The 25,290-nt window shown below is 46.1% G+C and overlaps 1 protein-coding gene across 1 annotated transcript in view; it reads left to right on the top strand.

Moving 5' to 3' along the window:
* The first annotated feature begins 815 nt into the window (after nt 1–815).
* The window catches only part of tk2 (thymidine kinase 2), a 47,422-nt gene continuing 22,947 nt past the window's right edge, over nt 816–25,290 (top strand). The window contains exons 1-4 of the mRNA XM_072279970.1: nt 816–948; nt 7,595–7,638; nt 14,839–14,913; nt 20,813–20,866. Coding sequence (XP_072136071.1) covers nt 858–948; nt 7,595–7,638; nt 14,839–14,913; nt 20,813–20,866 — 264 coding nt within the window. The 5' untranslated portion in view covers nt 816–857. The remainder of the gene's footprint in view (nt 949–7,594; nt 7,639–14,838; nt 14,914–20,812; nt 20,867–25,290) is intronic.

Here is a 25,290-nt window from a genome sequence, read left to right as displayed (position 1 = left end):
GGGGTATCGCCTGTCCATCACTTCAAACAGTTCAGGGTTCAAAGGGGGAGCCGATCTTGACAGCTCTCCTTCCCCTTCATGACACATCTCCAAATGCTGCTCCATTGTTTTCCTTATCTCTCTTTCTCCTGAAGACAGGTGGCAGACCAACTGCTGATCCCACTGGTGCCAGCACAGGACAGTTAAAATCTTAATCTATGTGTATTCTCGTCACAACACACACACACACACACACACACACACACATATATATACATACACACATAAACACACACTAGATAGATACACACACATATATATACATACACATACATTCATATACTGTATATGCACACAAACACACATAATATATATAGTCATTAAAAAAATAAATAGTTGATGTGCATAAACATTCTCATTAGCATCCTCTGGACCTTCTCCAATGCCAGCACAAATTAGGAACCCAAAACTACTCGCAATACTCAAGTGCGGTCTGACCAATGCCTTATAAAGTCTCCACATTACATCCCTGTTTTTATTTTCTAGTCCTCTCGAAATGAATGCTGACATTGCTTTGCTTACTACTGATTTAACCTGCAAGATAACCTTCAGGGAATCCTGCCCGAGGACACTCAAGTCCGCGTGTACGTTTGATTTCTGAATTTGTTCATCGTTTATAAAATAGACTACGCCTTTACTCCTCTATCTGCTATTCCCTGCTACTTTAACGCCAGCGAGGTGGGCCTGTCCCTTTAAGGCGGGCAGGAGGAAATGATACAGGGAGGATGTTACATTCTTGCAGGGGCGGGACGGGATTAAAATGCTTCCGTGTGCATAAGGGGTGAGGAGCCTCCTGTGCCCGTATCGCCCGGGTTTGAATGTGTGTGGGCAGGCTGTTGCGGATGGCCGTGTGGTGTTGGAATCGGTTTTACCGGCTGCTGAAACCAAGCAGCGGCCGCGGGTGTGCAGGTAAATGTCCGGCTGTGGACTCGCAACGTGGGCAGCGTGTCGGACACGAACACGTTGTTTGATCAGTGTTCCGGCATTTTCACCACGGAGCCTCAGTCTCCGCATATGCGTGTTTCATAACGCCACTAAATACCCCCTGAGGTGCTCCACAATTCGCCACCCTCACGATGAACTACTATGGAGGAGCATCTTTATGGCTACTACAAGGGGGTGGGGGGCATAATTTTAAGGTGTTGGGAGAAAATATAGGAGGGATGTCAGAAGTAGGCTTTTTACACAGAATGGTGGGTGTGTGGTACACACTGCCAGGGGTGATGGTAGAGGCAGATAATAACTAGGGGCGTTTGAGAGACTCTGGGATAGGCACATGAATGAAAGAAAAATGGAGGGAAGGGCTAGATTGATCCTGGAGTAGGGTGGGCACAGTATTGTGGGCCGAAGGGCCTGTAATGTTCTATTCTTACTTAGAGGATGGTTGCAAGTGTAGACCGAGCTGCCAGCAGGAGTGGTGGGTGCGGATTGGAATTCAACATTTAAGAGAAGTTTGGATGAGTATGTGGATGGGGGGAGTGGGTCAATGTGACTAGGCAGAGTAACAGTTCAGAATGGACTAGATGGGCTGAAGGGCCTACTTCTGTGCTACATGCTCAGGAACTAACATGTTTCTACGAATACCCCCCCCCCACAGACTTTTAGTTTCTAGATGTTACGCTGTATAGAAATACTGTATATTTACTAGTGAATTGCATATGTTTAGGAGAATAATTGGTTTATTGTCATGTGTGCTGAGATGCGATGACAAGTTTTGTGTGTTATCCGTGCCGATCATTCTTGTGTCAGTACGTCAAGGCGATACAAAAAAGAGAACAGAAATAGACTGCAGATTAAAGTGTAGTTACAGAGAGAGTGCAGTGTAGGCAGACAGATTGGCAATTTTGGCAACTGGGCCCCCGGTGAGTTTTTAAAAAATATATATTTATTCAGAGGGTGTGGGCTTCACATGGAGGTGAGCTGCCCGCTTAAACCGCCGCAGTCCCTGAGAAGCAAGAGAAAATCCGCAAATGCTGGAAATCCGAGCAACACGCACAAAATGCTGCAGCGACTCAGCAGGTCAGGCAGCATCTGTGGAAAAGAGTATCGCTGACTTTTCGGGCTGAGACCCTTCACCAGTCCTGCTCGGCCTGAAACGCCGACTGTACTCCTTTTGCATAGATGCAGCCCTTGAGGTAGGTGTGTGTGTGTGTGTGTGTGTGTGAGTGAGTGATCGAGGACATCCTCAAAAGGCGATGTCTGAAGAAGGTGACACTGATCACGAAGGACTGTCACCATCTGAGACATGCTCTCTTGTTGCTCCCACTGAGGAGCCTGCAGAATCAGAATCGGATTTATTATCACTGGTGTATATTGTGAAATATGTTGCTTTGCAGCATCAGTGCCCTGACATACAAAAAATATAAATTACAATAAGAAATATATATGAATTAAGTAATCTCAAAGGGGATAACTTCACTCAACTTCATTTGTCCCATCGTTCAAGTTTTCCCACAACCAATGGATTCATTTTCCAGGACTCTTCGCCTCATGTTTTTTATATTTATTGCTTACTTATTTATTATTTCTTTCTGTATTTGCACAGTTTGTTGTCTTCTGCACTCTGGCTGGCTGAATGCCCTAGTTGGGTGGTCTTTCATTGATTATAAAACATAGAAATCTACAGCACATTCCAGGCCCTTCAGCCCACAATGTTGTGCCGACCATGTAACCTACTCTAGAAACTGCCTAGAATTTCCTTACCGCATAGCCCTCTATTTTTCTAAGTTCCATGTACCTATCTAAGAGGCTCTATTGTATCCACTTCCACCACCACCGCCGGTAGTGCATTCCACGCACCCACCACTCTGTGTGGAAAAACTTACCCCTGACATCCCCTCGGTACCTATTTCCAAACACCTTAGAACTATGCCCCCTCATATCATCTTGCCATCTTGGACAATGTCTCCCATCCACTACATAATGTACTGGGTGGGCACAGGAGTACATTCAGCCAGAGACTCATTCCACCGAGATGCAGCACAGAGTGTCATAGGAAGTCATTCCTGCCTGTGGCCATCAAACTTTATAACTCCTCCCTTGGAGGGTCAGACACCCTGAGCCAATAGGCTGGTACTGGACTTATTTCCTGGCATAATTTACATATTACTATTTAATTATATGTGGTTTTATTACTATTTAATTATTTATGGTGCAACTGTAATGAAAACCAATTTCCCCTTGGATCAATAAAGTATGACTATGACTATGTTAGCCATTTCAGCCTTGGGAAAAAGCCTCTGACTATCCACATGATCAGTGCCTCTCATCATCTTATACACCTCTATCAGGTCACCTCTCATCCTCGGTCGCTCCCAGGAGAAAAGGCCAAGTTCACTCAACCTATTCCCAGAAGGCATACTCCCCAATCCAGGCAACATCCTTGCAAATCTCCTCCTCACTCTCTACAACAGGGCTGGTTAACCTTTTACATCCACGCGTCAATTTTTTTACGCATGAGTTCAGATGTGATTTTTTTTCACACACAAGTTCAGATGTGATTTTTTTCACACACGAGCTCTATATTAACATTTTTACAACAACTGAATGGGGGTACAAGAGTTGTATGGTGCATCTGAACTCGTGAATGAAAAAATTGACGCGTGGAATGTAAAAGGTTGGCCACCCCTGCTCTATAGTATCCACTGTAGATTATATTAGGGTTATTATTCTATTATGAATTTATTGAGAATGCCCACAAGAAAATGAATCTCAGGTGACATACATATTAAGTTTGAACTTTGAGCTTTAGTACAAAAAGAGAGCAGTAAAGACAAAACAGTAGTGAGGTAGAGTCCATTCAGAAATCTTATGCGGAGAGAAAAAAGCTGTTCCTGAAACGCTGAGTATTAGGATCAGCTTCTTCCCCACCGGCATCAGATTCCAACCCATTAACGGTTCCTCACTAATTTGCTCTTTTTTTTGCATGACTTGCTTATTTTTTATATACTCTTATAATTTATATTAATTGTCTTTGCACCGTACTGCTGTCACAAAACAACAGATTTCACGACGTATCTGATGCCCACAGTGATTTTGGGGATGGAGTTTCCAGGATTTAGACCCACTGATGGTGATATATTTCCCGGTCAGGATGGTGTGTGGCTTGGAGAGCAACTTCCAAGGGGTGGTGTTCCCCGTGTTTTTGTTGCCCTTGCTGGTAGAGGTGGTGATGTCCAAGGAGACTCAGAGTTGCCAGTACAAATTTCTACTGTGTGTGAGTGGATGGGACGCCCATATGACAGCAGAGCAGGTCATGCTCTCTCCTCGCTGCTCCCGTCAGGAAGGAGATAGGAGTCTCAGGACTCACACCAGGTTCAGGAATAGTTATTACCCCTCAACCATCGGGATCTTGAACCAGAGGGGGATAATATCACTTGCCCCATCATTAGAATTTTCCCACAACCAGTGGACTCATTTTCAAAGACACTTCATCTCATGTTCTGGATATTTGTTGCTTATTTATTTATCATTATCATTTCTTCTGTTGTATTTGCGCAGTTTGTCTTCTGCGCTCTGCTTGAATGCCCTAGTTGAGCGGTTTTTCATTGATTCTGTTATGGTTATTATTCTGTACATTTATTGAGTATGACCACAAGAATATGGATCTCAGGGTTGTATATAGTGACATGTATACTTTGAAATTTGTCAAGTCGGTAGCTTTGTCCTCTATGATGTGGAGCTGTCTGAGTTGACCATAAGACATAGAAGCAGGATTAGGCCATTTGGCCCATCGAGTCTGCTCCAGCATTCCATCATGGCTGATTTATTTTTCCCCCTCAACCCCATTTCTCCTGCCTTCTTCCTCTAACCTGTGACGCCCTGGCTAATCAAGAACTGAACAATCTCCACTCCGGCTAAAGAATTTCCTCCTCAGCTCTGTTCTAAGTGGTCCTCCCTGTAGTTGAGTGGAATGTGTAGGAGCCAGGCCCCCAGTAGGCTCAGTGGGACAGTGCAGATGTGGCAAATGTGGGCAAAACTGCTCACGAATCTGTTTTGATGGAACGTCTCTGATCTGGCACTTTAACTCTCCTTCTCTCTCCTGACCCGCTGAGTTTTTCTAGCTTTTTTTTTAATATATAAAATTATACCAATCTAGGAACACTCCCGAGGATACAACACTTGTTTCTTATTATCACGTGAACTGAGGTGCAGGGTGTATTTTACAGCTGCTGTCGTTACTGCGCAGTCGGGAATCTTTCAGAGGGTAGGCCTCAAAATCCTTGGCTTTGCCTGCTGTTGGTGACCGAGGAGGAGGTCGAATCGTTCGGATAGTGATGGCACTCAGTACTCGGTGTCGGAGAGCTGATCAGAGCTCGAAGTTTTCGGATGACTCAGAGTCGGACTGTGGTTGGCATGGCAGGGAGAGTTCTTCCTTCTCCCGTCTGCGTGAGATGTGGGACATTTGAGTGACTTTGAACTTTTTACTGTGCTCATGGACTGCTTCATCAAGTTATGGTATTGTTGCAGTGTTGTAACTATATGTTATGATTATGTGGTTTTATTAGTTTTTTTCAGTCTTGGTCTGTCCTGTGTTTTGTGATATCACACCGGAGGAAATATTGTATCATTTCTTAATACATGCATTACTAAATGACAATAAAAGAGGACTGTGTGTCTTCATAATCTAAAAGTTTGTTTTGCATGCCATCCAAACAGATCATTTCATCACATTAGTATATTGAGGTTTGGTTGGCATTTCATTGTGTCCAGTGATGATGATTATGAGGACACGCAGTCCCCTTTTATTGTCATTTAGTAATGCATGCATTAAGAAATGATAAAAATGTTTTTCCAGAATGATATCAGGAAAACACATGACAAACCGACTTAAAAACGAACAAAAACCATATAATTATAACATATAGTTACAACAGTGCAAAGCAATACCGTAATTTGTTAAGAACAGACCATGGGCACGGTACAGTCTCAAAGTCTCTCGAAAGTCCCATCATCTCACGCAGATGGTGAACCTCCAGCGCCGCCAACTTGGCGATGCAGCATCCCGGAAGCATCCAACCACAGTCCGACTCCGAGTCCGTCCCAAAAACTCCGAGCCTCCAACCACCTGTTCGACACCGAGGACCATCTCTGCTGAGCGATTCGACCCCAGCCCCGGCAACAGGCGATACGCAAAGCCGAGGATTTGGGGCCTTTGTCTCCGGAGATTCTTGATCGCACAGTAGCAGCGGCAGCGAAGCAGGCATTTCAGAAGTTAATGCAGATGTTCCTCTGCACTTCACATGGCTGTCCCCATCAAATCCGGAATGTGCACGGCACCCTAGTTACACATATCGATATTCATTTGGAATGGCTGCGCGCGCGTGCTGGGTCGCGCCGCCATCTTCTCCTCCCTCAGGAGGCCTGTGCAGGAGAGTTTTTAAAGTGGAAAAGCCGTTGACAGTACCACGCTCTCGATCTCAGAAGTCCGAATCCAGTGATATGAACAGGAGTCAGAAGCTGAGGTCATCCCTGGTCGCAGTGGATGACCATCATGCCTTCTCTCCCTCGTCATGCCCTTCGCTCTCCACGGAGCGTTGCAGTACCACCTTCCTGGGCATTGGATCTCACTGTGGATCTCCTCTGCCCAGTCCGCCGGAGCTGACTTCACATGCTGGAGCAGGCATACCGACATTGAAAACAGTAACAGAATGCAGAATAGAGTGTTACAGTTACAGAGAGGGTGCAGTGCAGGCAGGCAATGGGTGCAAGTAATATTGAGGTAGATTGTGAGGTCGAGAGTCATTTAATTGGACTAAGGATCCACTCAATATTCTTATAACCTGTTATCAACTGTACGTTTAATATGTTTGTTTTGCACTGTATAAAACTTTGTTGCATTGTAGACACTTATAAAAAAAATAAATTAAAAAAAAAATTCTTATAACAGCGAGGTAGAATCTGTCCTTCAGCCTTGTACTGAAGACTTGCCTTTCATAGGATAATCTGCAGCAAACGTGTCTTCTTTTCTTTCCGTATGGTCCCTGAGACCACTGGAAGAATCCAAAGTGCGACTAGGACGTTTCCTGTAGCGGGGCAGTCTAGGACCAGAGGGACAGTTACAGGGAAAGTGCAGGCAGACAGTAAGGTGCCGGATCGAAGCTGTGCTGGAGCCTGGTGGTACATGCTTCATTTTCTGCCCAGTGCGAGCGAGGAGAAGAGAGAATATCTGGGATGGGTGGGGTCTTTGATTCTGCTGGCAGCTTTACTGAGGCGGTGCGGAGTGCAGACAGAGTCCATGGAAGGGAGGCTGGTTCCTGTGATGTGCTGAGCTGTGTTCACAACTCTCTGCAGTTTCTTACCATCACGGGCGGAGCGGTCACCATACCAAGCCTTGATAGAATGCCTTCTGTTGTGAATTGGTAAAAATTGGTGAGGGTCAAAGGGGACAATGACAAATTTCTTCAGGGAGTAGAAGTTAGCCGTGGTGTCTGTGCCGCACTGTCCTGACCCCGTCTTCCTGTTCCTCATTAGCCTCCTCATTGTGTCCCGATCTCTCTTTCTGTGGCCCCCTGGCGTCATGCTGTTCACCTAAAATGGGTTTTGTATCTTCCAGCTGGATTTCTCAGTGGCGCAGTGACGGAGGAGAAGAAGTTAGTGGTACGTATTTTATGACCAACATTATCTTGCTTGTGGTATGTATATGTTCAGTAGAAACCTGTGCGGCTAGATAATTGATTAGTCTGTCGTAAATTGGGGGACTGCTTTGTTGAGCACTACCAAAAGTGGAATTTTCCGGTGGCCAACCGTTTTAATTCCTATTCCTTTTTCCATTCCCGTCCTGGTTCATGGCCTCCTCTTGTGCCACGATGAGGTCACCCTCAGAGTGGAGGAGTGACACCTCTTGTGCTGTCTGGGTAGCCCCCAACCTGTTGGCATGAGTATTAATTTCTCCTTCCGGTTTGAAAAAAAGAATCCCTCCGCCTTTACTCTTCTCGTATTCCCCATTCTGGCCTCTTGCTTCCTCTTCTCACCTGCTCCACTCTCTTCACCTATCAGATTCCTCCTTCTCCTACCCACCTGGCTTCATTTATCACCTTCTAGCTAGTCTTCTTCCCCTTCCTCCACCGTTTTATTCTGCCGTTTTCCCCTTTCCATTCCAGTCCTGAAGGAGGGTTTTGGCCTGTTTTTTTTAGATTAGATTAAATTATGAGGACACACAGTCCTCTTTTATTGTCATTTAGTAATGCATACATTAAGAAATGATACAATATTCCTCCAGTGTGATATCACAGAAACACAGGACAGACCAAGACTGAAAAACTAACAAAACCACATAATTATAACATATAGTTACAACAGTGCAACAATACCATAACTTGATGAAGAACAGGCCATGGGCACAGTAAAAAAGTTCAAAAGTCTCTCGAAAGTCCCACATCTCACGCAGACAGGAGAAGGAAGAAAACTCTCCCTGCCATGCCCGACCACAGTCCGACTTTGAGTCGTCCGAGAGCTCTGATCAGCCCTCCGACACCGAGTACCGAGCACCACCTCTATCTGAACGCTTTGACCTCAGCCTCGGTCACCAGCAGCAGGCAAAGCCAGGGATTTTGGGGCCTTCCCTCCAGAGATTCTCGATCACACAGTAACAACGGCAGCGAAACTAGGCATTTCAGAAATTTCTCCAGATGTTCCTCTACATCTCACGTCTGTCTTCATCAAATCAGAATTGTCCATGGCCCCTATTTAATAGGTACGATATCATTTCACTGGAGAGCTGCGCGTGCTGCGTCGCACTGCCATCTTCTCCTCCCGCCGATATTCCATCTATAGATGCTGCCTGACTTGCTGATTTCCTCCAGCATTCTGTGTGTGTTGCCTTGGACTTCCAGTGTCTGTAGAATCTCTCGTGTTTGCATTAATGGAAAGATTTACTCTGCTTGATGGAGGTTGGGGACTGTGCAGTTTCTGCCCAGTGAGCCACCTGTAGTGTAAAATCTACCTGTATCTGACACCGGCACTCATCTCATTGCTGGAGGTTCAGTTTTTTTTTTTTACCAGAGATTTCTGGATCACTTGGGTGTTGGAGTGGAGATACGTCTCTACCAAAGGAGGTGCAAGGCACTCCTTCCCTCCGGTAGCCTGTGGGTTACCCCTGGGCAAAGTGTAGCACCTCCTTAGCCCTCCCGATCAAGGTGCAGATCACAAGTCCCGGTTACGTGACCACTGACACCAGGCAGACAATATGATCAGGCCTGGGTTCATCAGTTTTGTAAAGACACTGGCCGGAAGAAGGCAATGGCAAACCACTTCTGTGGAAGAATTTGCCAAGAATAAGCGGCCACGTCATACAACACGGCACATAATGATGTCAGAATCAGGTTTATTTTCACTGACATTAATTGTGAAATTTGTTTTATGGTGCATAGTTCCCTGAAGGTGGAATCTCATGAGAATAGGGTGGTGAAGAAAGCTTTTGGTATGCTGGCCTTTATAAATCAGAGCATTGAGTATAGGAGTTGGGATGTAATGTTGAAATTGTACAAGGCATTGGTAAGGCCAAATTTGGAGTATTGTGTACAGTTCTGGTCACTGAATTATAGGAAAGATGTCAACAGAATAGAGAGAGTACAGAGAAGATTTACTAGAATGTTACCTGGGTTTCATCTCCTAAGTTACAGAGAAAGGTTGAACAAGTTGGGTCTTTATTCTTTGGAATGTAGAAGGTTGAGGGGAGACTTGATAGAGGTGTTTAAAATTATGAGGGGGATAGATAGAGTTGACGTGGATAGGCTTTTTCCATTGATAGTGGGGGAGATTCAAACAAGAGGACATGAGTTGAGAGTTGAAAAGGGCAAAAATTTAGGGGTAACATGAGGGGGAATTTCTTTACTCAGAGAGTGGTAGCTGTGTGGAAGGAGCTTCCAGCAGAAGTGGTTGAGGCAGGTTCGATATTGTCATTTAAAGTTAAATTGGATAGCTACATGGACAGGAAAGGAATGGAGAGTTATGGACCAAGTGCAGGTCGGTGGGACTAGGTGAGAGGAAGCGTTCGGCACAGACTAGAAAGGCCGGGATGGCCTGTTTCTGTGCTGTAATTGTTATATGGTTATATGGCGGCAGTACAGTAAAAGGCATTTAAAGAAAAACTCTAACAATAGGTAATGTGTATGGTGAGGCCTAATTTGGACTATTGTGTGCAGTCTTGGTCACCTACCTCCAGGAAGGATGTCAATAATGTTGAAAGAGTACAGAGAAAATTTATAAGGATGATGCCATGTCTAGAGGACCTGAGTTATGAGGAAAGATTAAATAGGTTAGGACTTAATTCCTTGGAACATAGAAGATTGAGAGGAGATCTGATAGAGGACTGCAAAATTAAGGGGTACAGACAAGGCAAATGCAAACAGGCTTTTTCTATTGAGGTTGTGTGGGGCTACAACCAATGGTGATGGGTTAAGAGTGAAAAGGGAGAAGTTTAAGGCAAATGTGAGGGGAAACCTCTTCACTAAGAGGGTCATGAGAGTGTGGAACAAGCTGCCAGCACAAATGGTGCATGGGAGCTTGACTTTAACTTTTAAGAACACTTTGGATAGGTACATGAATGGTAGGGGTATGGAGGGCTATGGTCCCACTGCAAGTTGATGGGAGTAGGCAGTTTAATGGTTTGGTGTGGACTAGATGGGCTGGAGGGCCTGTTTCTGTGCTATACTTTTCTATGACTATGTAAAATAAATAAGTATTGCAAAAGAGAGAAAATTAGTGAGATAGCGTCGAATCTGGTGATATTGATCACAGGCTCTTTGGAATTCAATAATGAGGTGTAAAACTCAGTGTTATGGCCATTTTATTAAGTGTTACAAGATCAAACAAAGAAAAGACAAATCGAAATTGTGGTTGTCTCATACTCAGACAAATTTCCAGTGACAACAATTAATGTATAAAATAGTCAGATTCAAGTGGTGTGACACCTGCTGCAGAAAAACCGAGAAGCTTCTGGAAAAGCACAGAATCAGCTAGATGCATTTACTGGAAAATTTACTGAACAATTACGCGTAGACAGGTGATTATATAAAAATACAAGCAAGTGTAGGGCAGTTAAACTACAAGGGAAATACTAGGAAAATACAATTCTTTTAACGTAATCCAATAAGTGGGTTCATTGTCCATTCAGAAATCTGGCGGTGGAGGGGAAGAAGCTATTTCTGAAACGTTGAGTGTGTGTCTTCAGGCTCCTGTACTGGTTAACTGAGGTTCTCAGATATTGGGAAGTGAATGACACTGACAAGGCCAGCATTTGTAGCCCAGCCTGAGTTGCCTCTGAGACGGTGAGATTGAGCTGCCTTGAACCACTGCAGACCTGACGAAGGTGTTCCTATGTTGTATTATTTATTGAGAGATACAGTGAGGAGCAGGCCCTTCCAGCCCAGCAAACTGCATCATCAGCAACCCACTGACTTACCCCTACCCTAATCACAGGACACTGTACAATGACCATTGACCTACTAAGTGGACACTGTACAATGACCATTGACCTACTAACTGGACACTACAATGACCATTGACCTACTAACTGGACACTCTACAATGACCATTGACCTACTAACTCGTATGTCTGTGGAATGTGGGGAGAAACTGGATCACTCGGAGGAAACCCACATGGTTCATGGGGAGAACATACGAACGGTGGCTGAATCGAGCTTTGAGCTCCGCCACTCCAAGTTGTAATAGTGTCTGGCTAACCGCCACACTATGGTTTCAAAGTTCCACAACTTAGACCCCGTGATAATGAAGGATTGTTGGGATACTTCCAAGCTGATACAAAGGTTGGTGGTATTGTGGATAGTGGAGAAGGTTGTAGGTTACAGTGGGACATGGGCAGGATGCAGAGCTGGGCTGACATGTGCCAGATGGTGTTCAATCCACAGGAGTGTGAAGTGATCCACTTTAGAACATGGCAGAGTGCGGGGTTAGTGGCAGGGTTCTTAGCAATGTGGAGGAACAGAGGGATCTGGAGGTCCATGTCTGTGGATCACTCGAAGTTGATAAGGGATGTTAAGAAATTGTATGAAGTGTTGGCCTTCAGTAGTTGGGAGATTGAGGTCAAAAGTTGTGAGGTAATGTTGCAGCTCTATAATACCTTGGTTAGGCCACACTTGGAGTATTGTGTTCAGCTCTGGTTCCCTCATAATAGGAAAGATTTGAAAGCTTTAGAAAGGGTGCAGAGGAGGTTTACCAGGATGCTTGCCTGGGTTAGAGAGCATGGCTTATGAGAATAGGTTGAGAGAGCTGGAGCTTTTCTCTGTGGAGCAGAGGAGGGGGAGAGGTGACTTGATAGAAGTGTACAAGATGACAGATTGAGTTTCCCAGGGCAGAAATGGCTAATACAGAAGTTTTCAGATGACTCTGCCATAGTTGGATGCATCAGCAAGGGAGATGAGGCTGAGTACAGGGCTACACAGTAGGAAACTTTGTCACGTGGTGTGAGCAGAATTATCTGCAGCTTAATGTGAAAAAGACTAAGGAGCTGGTGGTAGACTTGAGGAGAGCTAAGGTACCGGTGACCCCTGTTTCCATCCAGGGGGTCAGTGTGGACATGGTGGAGGATTACAAATACCTGGGGATACGAATTGACAATAAACTGGACTGGTCAAAGAACACTGAGGCTGTCTACAAGAAGGGACAGTGCCGTCTCTATTTCCTGAGGAGACTGAGGTCCTTTAACATCTGCCGAATGATGCTGAGGATGTTCTACGAGTCTGTGGTGGCCAGTGCTATCATGTTTGCTGTTGTGTGCTGGGGCAGCAGGCTGAGGGTAGCAGACACCAACAGAATCAACAAACTCATTCGTAAGGCCAGTGATGTTGTGGGGATGGAACTGGACTCTCTGATGGTGGTGTCTGAAAAGAGGATGCTGTCCAAGTTGCATGCCATCTTGGACAATGTCTCCCATCCACTACATAATGTACTGGTTGGGCACAGGAGTACATTCAGCCAGAGACTCATTCCACCGAGATGCGACACAGAGTGTTGTAGCAAGTCATTCCTGCATGTGGCCATCAAACTTTACAACTCCTCCCTTGGAGGGTCAGACACCCTGAGCCAATAAGCTGGTCCTGGACTTATTTCCTGGCATAATTTACTATTTAATTATTTATGGTTTCATTACTATTTAATTATTTATGGAGCAACTGTAACGAAAACCAATTTCCCCTGGGATCAATAAAGTATGACTATGACTATACTATACCAGGGAGCATCATTTTAAAGAAATTGGAGGAAAGTCAAAGACAGATTCATAGGGGATATAGAACGTAGAACAATACAGCACAGGAACAGGCCATTTGGCCCACAATGTTGTGCTGAACCAGCTAAAAAGCGAATCAAAAGCTCCCAAAAACTAATCGCTCGTACCTACACCATGTCCACATCCCTCCATCTTCCTCACATTAACGTGCCTACCTAAACATTCTCTTAAAAGCCTCTAAAGTATTTGTCTCTACCACCATACCAGACAGCGCATTCCTGGCATCCATGACTCTTGGAGAAAATAAAACTTGCCCCTCACATCCCCTTTGAACCTACCCCCTCTCTCCTTCAAAGCATGGGCTCTGATATTGGACATTTCAGCCCTGGTAAACAGATAGTCACTGTCCACTCTCTCTATGCTTCTCATAATCTCATAAACCTCTACCAGATCTTCCCTGAGCCTCCAGCGCTTCGGAGAAAACAACCCAGGTTTATCCAGCCTCTGTGATAACGCGTGCCCTCTAAACCAGGCAGCATCCTGGTAGACCTCTTCTGCATCCTCTCCAAAGCCTCAGCATGCTTCCTATAATGAGGCAACCAGAACTGTATGCAATACTCCAGATGTTGCAACATAACCCCCTGACCTTTGAACTCAGTGCCTCGACAAATAAAAGCAAGCATTCCATACGCCTTGTTAACCACCTTATCAGCCTGTGTAGCCACTTTCAAGGACATTTTAGAAACTCTTAGGCACATGATGATAGGAAAATGGATGGCTGTGTAGGAGGGAAGGGTTCGATTGACCTCAGAGCAGGTTTGAAGGGTTGGCACACCACTGTTCTGTGATACCTGTGGGTGCTCAGCATGGGACATCTGTATCAGTGTGCATTCTGGGCATAGTCTTCAGTGGGAACAGTAGTGAGTTTCCCAAACTCTCCCGCTTGCTTTCATCTCTGGTAATCTGAGGGACATTCAAAATAAATTTATTATCAAAGTCACCATATACAAACCAGATTCATTTTCTTGTGGGCATTCACAGTAAATACAAACAACAATAATAATAAATATTGAGAATATGAAATGAAGACTCCTTGAAAATGAGTCTACAGGTCATAGAAACAGTTCAGTGATGGGCAAGTAAAGTTATCCCCTCTGCTTCAAGAGCCAGATGTTTGTAAGGTTATAACTGTTCCTGAACCTGGTGTGAGTCCTGAGGCTCCTATATCTCCTTCCTGATGGCAGCATGAGAAGAGAGCATGCCTGGGTGGTGGGGGTCCCTGATGATGGATGCTGCTTTCCTGTGACAATGCTCCATTTAGATGTGCTCAATGGTGGAGAGGGCTTTACCCGTGATGGTCTGGGCTGTATCCATTACTTTTTGTAGAATTTTCTGTTCAAGGGCATTAATGTTTCCATACCAGGCTGTGATGCAGGCAGTCATTTTACTTTTCACCATAAGACTATAGAACTTTGTCAAAGTCTTAGATGTCATGTTGAATTTTCACAAACTTCAGAGGAAGTAGAGGTGCTGCTGTGCTTTCTTCGTAGTAGCATTTGCATGCCTTCTGAGGACGGAAACCGAATAATTCTGCTCGTGTTTCGTTTCAGATCTGCGTCGAAGGGAACATTGCAAGTGGAAAGACCACGTGCTTGGAATATTTTGCAAAATACAGTAACATTGAGGTAAATGCATTCTTACAATGTGTCTCTCCTGTCAATCCTGATTCCAGTATTTAGTTGATGCAGGGATCTCCATAGAAACATTGGCTGTTTATTCCGCTCCACACCCAGCCCTGAGACACCAGGCAAGGTCATTTGATTCCAAACAATTGGTTTATTGGTCATTACAGAATGTCTCCCTGGTGCTTCCCACTCCCTCCCCTTTTCCTAACCATGATTTCTGTCTCCCTACCCCCTTCCCACTCTCAGTTCACAATAGAGACACATATCAGAATCGGGTTTATCATCACTCACATCTGTCATGAAATTTGTTTTTCTTAGCAGCAGTACATTGCAATATATAAAATTACAATAGTACTGTGCAAAAGTCTTGGGCACCCTGGCTATACACTGGCATGCAAAAGTTTGGGCACCCCTGGTCAACATTTCTGTTACTGTGAATAGATAAGTGAGTAAAAGATGACCTGATTTCCAAAAGGCATAAAGTTAAAGATGACACATTTCTTTAATATTTTAAGCAAGAAAACTTTTTTATTTCCATCTTTTACAGTTTCAAAATAACAAAAAAGGAAAAGGGCCCAAGGCAAAAGTTTGGGCACCCTGCATATCAGTACTTAATAACACCCCCTTTGGCAAGTATCACAGCTTGTAAATCGCAGCATGATCGATCCACACCCATGCTTAACAGTTGGAGAGGGGTTCTTTTCATGAAATTCTGCACCCTTTTTCTCCAAACATACCTTTTGCTCATTGTGGCCAAAAAATTCTATTTGAACTTCATCAGTCCACAGGACTTGTTTCCAAAATGCATCAGGCTTGTTTAGATGTTCCTTTGAACCTTTTGAATAGAACTTTTGCATGCCACTGTATATATTTGCCAAAACACCTTAGCACTGTACTGTACTTGAGTCCATCACCCCTACTGTCAGTAGCATTGGCTACGGACAGTAACTTGCCAGAGTCCACTGTCCTGGGCCAGTCTTTCACGTTGTCTCCAGGTGGAGCCCATCTTCAAAGATCCTTCCTCTCTCAGGGATGAGGCCTTTGGAGCTTCTGTTGGCGTTTTCCAGGATGGGATTGCTAGCCCCATGTCCAAACTTCTGCCACAAAACAACAAATTTCATATCGTATGCCAGTGATAATAAACCTGGTTCTGATTCATCCATAAATCTGTGATGGATCAAGGACCAAACCCTTTTCTGTTTATTCATACGGTACAGAGAATCTCAGTCATTTTCTCACTGACTTTGTAGAGTTTGTGCTGTCTCCTGATTATTCTGACCTTCATGTCCATGCTCACTGCTAATTCTTTGAGTGGGAGCGGTCTTTTATTTGTACCTCAGTGGTAGTGGTCTCATTTACTCCCACTCCCACACCCCCACTGCCCAGATTGACCCCCCTGGACCTTCCTCCGCCATATGTTGAGCGCAGAGAGGTCGATATGTGCCTAGACTTGTAGAAGCACAGTGTAGATCAAAGTCAATACGGTTTGTGTCACCATATTCTACCTGAGGTTCATTTTCTTATGGGAATTCACAGTAGATACAAAAATTGCAATAGAATCAGTGAATATACACAAGCAACAATGTGCAAAAGGCAAACTAAAATAAACAAGTAATAAATAGTATTGAGAACAGGAGTCGTAGAGTCATTGAACATGAGTCCATCGGTTGTGGAATGGGCTCAGTGTTGGGTTGAGTGAAGTTATCCACACCGGTTCAGGAGCCTGATGGTTGAGGGGTAATAACTGTACCTGAACCTGGTGGTGTGAGACCTAGGGCTCCCGTACCACCTCTCTGCTGGTGGTAGTGAGAAGAATGGTGGGGTGGGGATGTAGGAGGGGTTTTCACCACCTGCTTATCAGCACTTGATCCACAGGCTCATCCAGGTGCTTCTCAGACATTCTGGGAGTCTGTCTCCGTCAGTTCAGTCAAGTGTGTTACAGGTTCTGAGCACACTCTGGGTGAAAAAGTAGCCCCTCAGACCTGGTTTGGTCCTCTCAGTCTTCAGCTTGAGCAGTCCCTGGCCTCATATGCCTCTGCAGTGGGGAAAGAGATTATCTCAATGTCCATTGGAATGTGCTGTTTGCATCAACAACCTACACAGTCCGACCATGTGCAAGTGTCACCGTGCTTTCAGCTCCAACGTAGCTTGTCCACGACATATTAACCCTAACCCGTAGGTCACTGGAACGTGGGAGGAAAGCCCACGCAGTCTTGGGGAGAACGTACAAACTCCTTAGCGACAGCAGCAGGCATTGAAACATGGTTGCTGGCATTGTAGGCCATTGTACTAACCACCACGCCATTGTGCCGCCCTCATCTGTATCTCATGGTTTTACATATCCCTCATGGGTCTCCCCTCAACCTTCTCCGCTCCAGGGAAGACAAACCCAGCCCACCTTGTCTCTCCTTATAATTAAAACGTTCCATCTGAGGCAATATCTTAGTAAATCCACTCCACACCCTCTCCAGTACAATCTCGTTCTTTCTATAGTGTGGTGAAGAGCCAAATGTGATGTTAGAATTAATTTCAAGAGGACTAGAATATAAAAGCAAGGATGTAATGTTGAGACTTTCATAAAGCGCTGGTGAGGCCTCACTTGGAGTATTGTGAGCAGTTTTGAGTCCTTTATCGTAGAAAGGATGTGCTGAAACTGGAGAGGGTTCAAAGGAGGTTCACAAAAATGATTCCAGGATTGAATGGCTTGTCAGATGAGGACAGTTGATGGCTCTGGGCCTCTTCTCATTGGAATTCAGAAGAATGAGGGGTGACCTTATTGAAACCTATCAAATGTTAAAAGGTCTTGATGGAGTGGATATGGGAAGATGTTTCCTATGGTGTGGGAGTCGAAGACCAGAGGACTCGACCTCAGCATAGAGGGGTGTCCATTTAAAATGTAGATGGTGGTGAATCTGTGGAATTCGTTGCCACAGGCGGCTGTGGAAGCCAAGACTTTATGCATATTTAAGGCAGATGTTGATGTATTCTTGATTAGTCAGGGTATGAAGGGATACGGGGTGAAGGCAGGAGATTGGAGCTGAGAGAAATGGATCAGCCATGATAAAATGGTGGAGCAGACTCGATGGGCCAAATGGCCTAATTCTGCTCCTACGTCTTATGGTCTGGAACTGTACTTAAACACTTAATGTTGTGTTCAGATTCAGTTGTCCTTCTACAGAAAAGACATTAAACTAGAAAGAACGTGGAAGAAGTTTACCGGGATGTTTGCCAGGACCTGAGGGGGTGGACAGGCTAGGGTTTTTTCCTGGGAGTATAGAGGGCTGAGAGGTGATCCTGTAAAATCATCGGGGCAGAGATGGGGTAAATCATACCCATGAGAAAGTCTGCAGACACTGGAAATCCAGAGCAACACACACAAAATGCTGGAGGAACGCAGCAGGTCAGGCAGCATCTATGGAAATGAGTAAACAGATAACATTTTGGGCTGAGACCCTTCATCAGGACGAGTAGAGTGAATGCACTTAGGCTTTTTCCCAAAGCTAGGATATCAAGAACTAGCTTAAGGTGTGATGGGAAAGATTTAAGAGGGACAACTAATTTCCCCCAAGGATGCTATCTATGTGGTATGAGCTACCAGAGGAAGTGGTTGAGTCAAAGACATTGACAACATATGAAAGGCTCTTGCACAGGTACGTAGATAAGAAAGATTTAGAGGTTCCCAGCCTGGGGACCTTGGACCCCTCAGTTAATGGTAGAGGTCCACGACATGAAAAAAAAGGTGTAGAGGAATATGGGTGAAATGGGAGTAGCTTAGATGGCCATCTTAGTTGGCATATGTGAATTGGACTGAAGGACCCGTTTCCTTGCTGTGGCTTCAATTAGATCAGTCCTTAACTGAGTAAAGGAGATAAAAGTCTTGGCTAAGCAAGTCTTTCAATAAATCTCAATTACTCTAGGGAAGTTTGAGTTCGGGAAGTCTTCAAGACCCACGTGTCTTGACTGTTCCTCAGCAGATTGGCTTGGCATAGAATTGTCTTAAGGCCAGGGACTGGAGGCCTGGAGGTTAGCCTGTCCTCTGGTTAGAGGCCTATCTCTGTGGGTGAGAGGGGCCTGTCCTGGGGTTTGAGGCCTATCTCTGTGGGTGAGAGGGGCCTGTCCTGTGTTAGAGGCCTGTCTCTGTGGGTGAGAGGGGCCTGTCCTGGGGTTGGAGGCAAGTGCGTGTGTGTGATAGAGAAAAGGGGCTTGTCTTTTGTTTGTTGCTATCATTATTGTTGCTTTGTTGTTCTGCTGAGCATCGTGGGCATGTTATGTTGCCTCCAGAATATATGGTGACAGTTGTGGGCCGCCCCCAGAACATCTTTGGGTTGTCTTGGTTGTTTGAATAGTGAAAGACCTAGATAGAATGGATGTGAAGATGATGTTTCCTATAGTGAGTGAGTCTAGGACCAGAGGGCTTGGCATCAGAATAGAGGGACGTTTGTTTCTTTAACCAGAGAGTGGTGAATCTGTGGAATTCATTGCTGTAGACTGCCGTGGAGACCAAGTCACTGGGTATGTTTAAAGCAGAGGTTGCTTATTCGGCCTGTCAAAGATTACGGGGAGAAGGCAGGAGAATGTTGGTGAGAGCAGACTCAGTGGGCCGAATGGCCTCATTTTGCTTCTGTCTTCTGGTCTTCAGGATCAGTCAGTTGTGTTATCACTGACAGAAGTTGTGAGATTTGTTTTGCAGAGCAGTACAGTGCAATATAAAATGTACTGTAAATTACACTAAGATATATACACACAGGGCAGCACAGTAGCATAGTCTTAGCACAACGCTTTGCAGTATCAGAGACCTGGTTTCAATTCCCATCGTTATCTGTAAGGAGTCAGTATGTTCTTCCTATGGCCATGTGGGTTTCCTCCGGGTGCTCCAGTTTCCTCCCACAGTCCAAAGACCTACTAGTTAGTAGGTTAATTGGTTATAGTAAATTGTCCTGTGATTAGACTAGGGTTAAATCGGGAGTTGCTGGGTGGTGGGGCTGGAAGGGCCTGTTCTACACTGTATCTCAATAAATAAATTAAAATGAAAATGCTACAAGCAGTGCAAAAAGAGAGAGCAAATACTGAGGTGGTGTTCATGGGTTCATCGTCCAATCAGCAGATACTGAGGTCGTGTTCACGGGTTCATTGTCTAATCAGCAAATACTGAGGTCGTGTTCATGGGTTCATCATCCAATCAGCAGGTACTGAGGTAGTGTTCATGGGTTCATCGTCCAATCAGCAAATACTGAGGTCGTGTTCATGGGTTCGTTGTCCAATCAGCAAATACTGAGGTCGTGTTCATGGGTTTGTTGTCCAATCAGCAAATACTGAGGTAATGCTCGTGGGTTCATTGTCCAATCAGCAAATACTGAGGTCGTGTTCATGGGTTCGTTGTCCAATCAGCAAATACTGAGGTCGTGTTCATGGGTTCATTGTCGATTCAGAAATTGGATGGTGGAGGGGAGTCACCGATCAGTGTGTCTCTTTGGGATCCAGTACCTCCTGCCGGATGGTAGCAATGAGAAGGTGATGGGAGTCCTAATGACAGATGCCACATTTCTGAGGCATTGCTTTTTTGAAGATGTCCTTGATGTGGGGAGGCTAGTGCCCATGACAGAATTGGCTTATGGTCTTAATGTAACTGACACATGTAAATATGATAAATAAATGTATCTGAATCTTTGACAGTAAGGGCCTGTAATCCTAGTTTATTAGTACCACCACTGTTCTGAGTCTGAAAACCATGTCCATAAGATGTAAGACCAGAATTAGGCCATTCAGCCCATCGAGTTTGCTCTGCCATTCTATCATGGCTGATTTATTATCCCTCTCAACCCCACTCTCCTGACTTCTCGCTCTTGGCCTCTTACTCTGCCAGCCATATAAACTTGTGTTTTCCTCTGGATTGTCTCAGGTTCTTCTGGAGCCGGTCTCAAAATGGAGGAACATCTGGAACCACAACCTACTGGTAAGGACAAGGGTGTTGACTTAGGTGCTTGAGGGGGTGGGGAGATGTGTCAGCAAGCTCAGGGGAAATGAGAGGAGCTTCAGAATCTAAAAGGGGGAACTGCGTGTACAGGAACGCAAGAAGTTTCAGAAACGAGTGAACTCTGCCTAAAACCTCACAGGCACGTCCCTCATCATCGTTGGCAATTTCTACAGGAAATGTTGCTTCAAGAAGGCAACTTGTATTATTGAAGATCCCCACCATCCAGGTCATGCCATCTTCTCACAGCTACATCGGGCAGGAGATACAGAAATGTGAAGTCAAGTTCAAGTTTAATTGTCATTCAACCATGCATGAACACAGCCGAACGAAACAGCGTTCCTCTGGGCCAAGGTGCAAATCACATTACCAGCGCACACAGCACGTTTCAGAGAACAGACACAAAGAAGAAAAAATAAAACCCCAAGTCCTTGAGAGGCAGGACTGTAATTAGTCCTGGTCCAGCTTATTCTTCCACTAAGCAGATGCATCCTGGGGGGTGGGGGGGTTCAGTACTGAGCAGACACACTGCGGGGGGGGAGGTGGGGGGGGGGTCGGTACCGAGCGGACACACTCTGGGGGGGGGGTCGGTACCGAGCGGACACACTCTGGGGGGGGTGGGGGGGGGGGTCGGTACCGAGCGGGCACACTCTGGGGGGGGGGGGTGGGGGGGGGTCGGTACCGAGCGGACACACTCTGGGGGGCGGGGGGGGGGGCGGTCAGTACCGAGCGGACACTCTGGGGGGGTGGGGGGGTCGGTACCAAGCAGGCACACTCCGGGGGTGGAGGGTGTCAGTACCGAGCGGACACTCGGGGGGAGGGGGTCAGTACCAAGTGGACACTCGGGGGGAGGGGGTCAGTACTGAGTGGACACTCTCTGGGGGGTGGGGGGGTCAGTACCGAGCGACACACTCCGGGGGGGGGGGGGGTCAGTACCGAGCGGACACTCTGGGGGGAGGTGGGGGGGTTGGTACCGAGCAGACACACTCTCGGGGGGGGGGGGGTGGTCAGTACCGAGCAGACACACTCTCGGGGTGGGGGGGGGGGGTCAGTACTGAGCAGACACACTCCAGGGGAGGGCAGCATTGAGCCTCTGTTTTGGAACTTATTGGCCATTGGCAATGTCCATCCTGTATCTCCCCTGTGAAAACTCCTGTTTTCCTGGCTGTGTACGTCTAGGGAAGACACTCTTCGATCCTGCCAAACTCAGGAGATTGAGGCGCTCTCCCATCTCAAATCCCGGTTTGCATGGATGCTCTGTCATTTGCTACCCTGTTACAAATTAGTGCCACAAATTGACAGATGGTACACTGCACATGATTAAAGGAATTATATTTATGAATCTTAACTAAACGGTTAGTAAACAAAGACAAAAAGAAAATGGCCCATTTTAATTAAACAGTCAAATGTGCACAAGCTTAGCTCAACTTTTCACCATATTCACAGATGCACAATCAATCATCGCCCCGGCTTCATCGAATCACAGTCTGGCTCCACGTCCTACGACCTGTTCTGTCCAGCATCTTCTCTCCCTATCTCCCTCCGAACAAAATCTCCAAGCCCAACCTTAGTGTCCCTCACCAGAAAAACCTCCCCCCAGTTCCACCATCCTAATTGGATCATCCCTTATCTTCAACAATAACCTAAACGGGCTGACAGCAGAGCAGCAACTCTTACTGAACTGCTAAGTGAAATACATACAGCATAACAGTAAAAATATGAGCCAGGGCATTACCCCTACCTTCAGGAGCACACCAACATCTATCTGAAGGTCTCAAGCACCCAGTTTTGGCAGGTCATGAAGTGCCAAAGAAGACCCGACTGCAGCTATATTTCATCAGGAGTTTGAGGAGATCTGGTGTGCCTCTAAAGACTAGCAGATTTCCACAGATGTATCTTTGGAGAGCATTCTGTCTGGCTGCCTCGTTGTCTGATACGGAGGCACCAATACACAGGATCAGAAAAGGATGCAGATGTGTAAGGCAGGAGTTAAATGTGATTACTCCTTGGTATATGCTGAAATAAAATGGGTTTGTAAGACAAGATGGTGTTAGCCTCGAAGTGGGAACGTTTAGAGAAAATAGGAGTTCAAGTCTACAGCTGTGAGAGTAGATCATGATGAATTCATGTTTGTTAGGGGAAGGTGAGATCATTGTGCAGGTATGAAATGGTATGCTGGCATTCATAGCAAGAGGATTCGAGTACGGGAGCAGGGAGGTACTCCTGCAGTTGTACAAAGCCTTGGTGAGACCACACCTGGAGTATTGTGTGCAGTTTTGGTCCCCTAATCTGAGGAAAGACATTCTTGCCAGAGAGGGAGTACAAAGAAGGTTCACCAGATTGATTCCTGGGATGGCAGGACTTTCATATGATGAAAGACTGGATGAACTAGGCTTATACTCGCTGGAATTTAGAAGATTGAGGGGGGATCTTATTGAAACGTATAAAATCCTAAAGGGATTGGACAGACTAGATGCAGGAAGATTGTTCCCGATGTTGGGGAAGTCCAGAACGATAGGTCACAGTTTGAGGATAAAGGGGAAGCCTTTTAGGACCGAGATGAGGAAAAACTTCTTCACACAGAGAGTGGTGAATCTGTGGAATTCTCTGCCACAGGAAACAGTTGAGGCCAGTTCATTGGCTATATTTAAGAGGGAGTTAGATATGGCCCTTGTGGCTGAAGAGATCAGGGGGTATGGAGAGAAGGCAGGTACAGGATTCTGAGTTGGATGATCAGCCATGATCATACTGAATGGCGGTGCAGGCTCGAAGGGCCGAGTGGCCTACTCCTGCACCTGTTTTCTATGTTTCTATTGTGGGAAAGTACCAGGGTAAGGGGTTTTGATGGGTATAAAAAGGGACAATTTCTTAATGGGGGGTGGGGGTTATCAACTCTGGCTGGGTTGGGGTTAGTGCTGAGTTAGAGAGAGATGAGGACGGAGGGAGACAGAGACACGGGAACAGAGAGAGAGAGACAATTGTTGGAACCTCTGGTCAAAAGCTCTTCTTTCCTTGAAACCAATTATCATTTAAATTTGGCATTGTAGGAGTGTTGACAAAAATCAAATGTAATTACACTTTATTTTGCCCTGCACACAAATGGCGACGTTGTGTGTGGCGTGTGGCCTGTGTCATGGGCACTGGAACAAAAGTTTTGGTGCTGTCCATAAAAGCTGGCGGCTGCTGCGAAGCGGACTGTGGGAAGGTGGATGTTGGGAGAAACTCTCCCGGCACCTGGAGGGGTTGGCCAAAAACGAGCTCCGCAGAAGAGGAGTGAAGGTCCGTCTTAGGGACCGTCCTCAAGCCCAACGTGACCCACGGCTGTTTGTCCACCAACAACGGTTGCTGAGGCATGCACGCAGAGTGGCTTTCATTCAAGCCTCTGTCTGCCTGCACACTCGGGTCTGAAACCTGGTCTGCCGCCATCGGAGTGTAGTCCACGCCCACCAGTGAAAGACCGGGAAAGGCGGTCAGCCACAAGGTTACACTTCCCACTACGTGCTGGATGTCCGTGCTGAACTCTGAAATAAAAGAAAGATGGCGCTGCTGTCGAGCAGACCAAGGTTCAGAGACCTTAGCCGTGGCGAATGTTACGGGCTTATGATCCACAAAAGTCGTGTGGACGGCCCTCTAGGAGAAAACGAAAATGGGCACTGCCAAGCGCAGGCCGAGAAGCTCACGGTCGAACGTGCTGTACTTGCATTTGCAGGGGCAAAGCTGACGGCTACAAAAAGGCGAGAGGCTGCCAAGCGCCGTTGACCAGCTGCTCATGCACCGCGCCGACCGAGCAACCGGACACATCCGTGGTGAGAGCGCGCGGTGCGACTGGGAGGGGGTGTGCCAGCAGCATTCTATTACACAATGCCTGCTTAGTATCCAGGAATGCCTTGGACCTTTCCTGTTTCCGGTCCACGGTGTGCTTGACCGCTTTTCCCTTAAAGGCTTGTCGAGGAGGTGGACCAAACGGTGATAAAAGTTCACCATGCACGGAAACTCCTGCAGGGCCTTAACGCTGACTGGCCGAGGGAAACACTTAACGGCCTCAACTTTAGCCGGTGGGGGAACTGCCCCGCTGCATTGACGCGGTGTCTGGGGAAATCAACCACAGACAGCCCAAACTGGCACTTCGCTGGGTTGACGATGAGACTGTGCTGAAAAGGGTTCTCAAGTGGAAGAGGTGTTGTCCCTAGAAGAGCTGACTACCAAAATGTCATCTAGGTAAACAAACAGCAATGGCAAATTCCTGAGAACACTGTCCATGAGGCGCTGAAAGGTCTGGGCCGCGTCCTTCAGTCCGAATGGGATTCGAGGGAACTGAACCAAACCAAACGGTGTAAGAACAGTGGTTTTAGGGATGTCACTCGGTGGACAGGGATCTGGTGACAACCGCGAGCAAGATCCTCCTT

This window comes from Mobula birostris, chromosome 15, assembly GCF_030028105.1.
Source record: "Mobula birostris isolate sMobBir1 chromosome 15, sMobBir1.hap1, whole genome shotgun sequence".
Lineage (NCBI taxonomy): Eukaryota > Metazoa > Chordata > Chondrichthyes > Myliobatiformes > Myliobatidae > Mobula > Mobula birostris.
The sequence above is the reverse complement of the archived record's forward strand: the minus strand, read 5'-3'. Positions and strand labels throughout refer to the sequence as shown.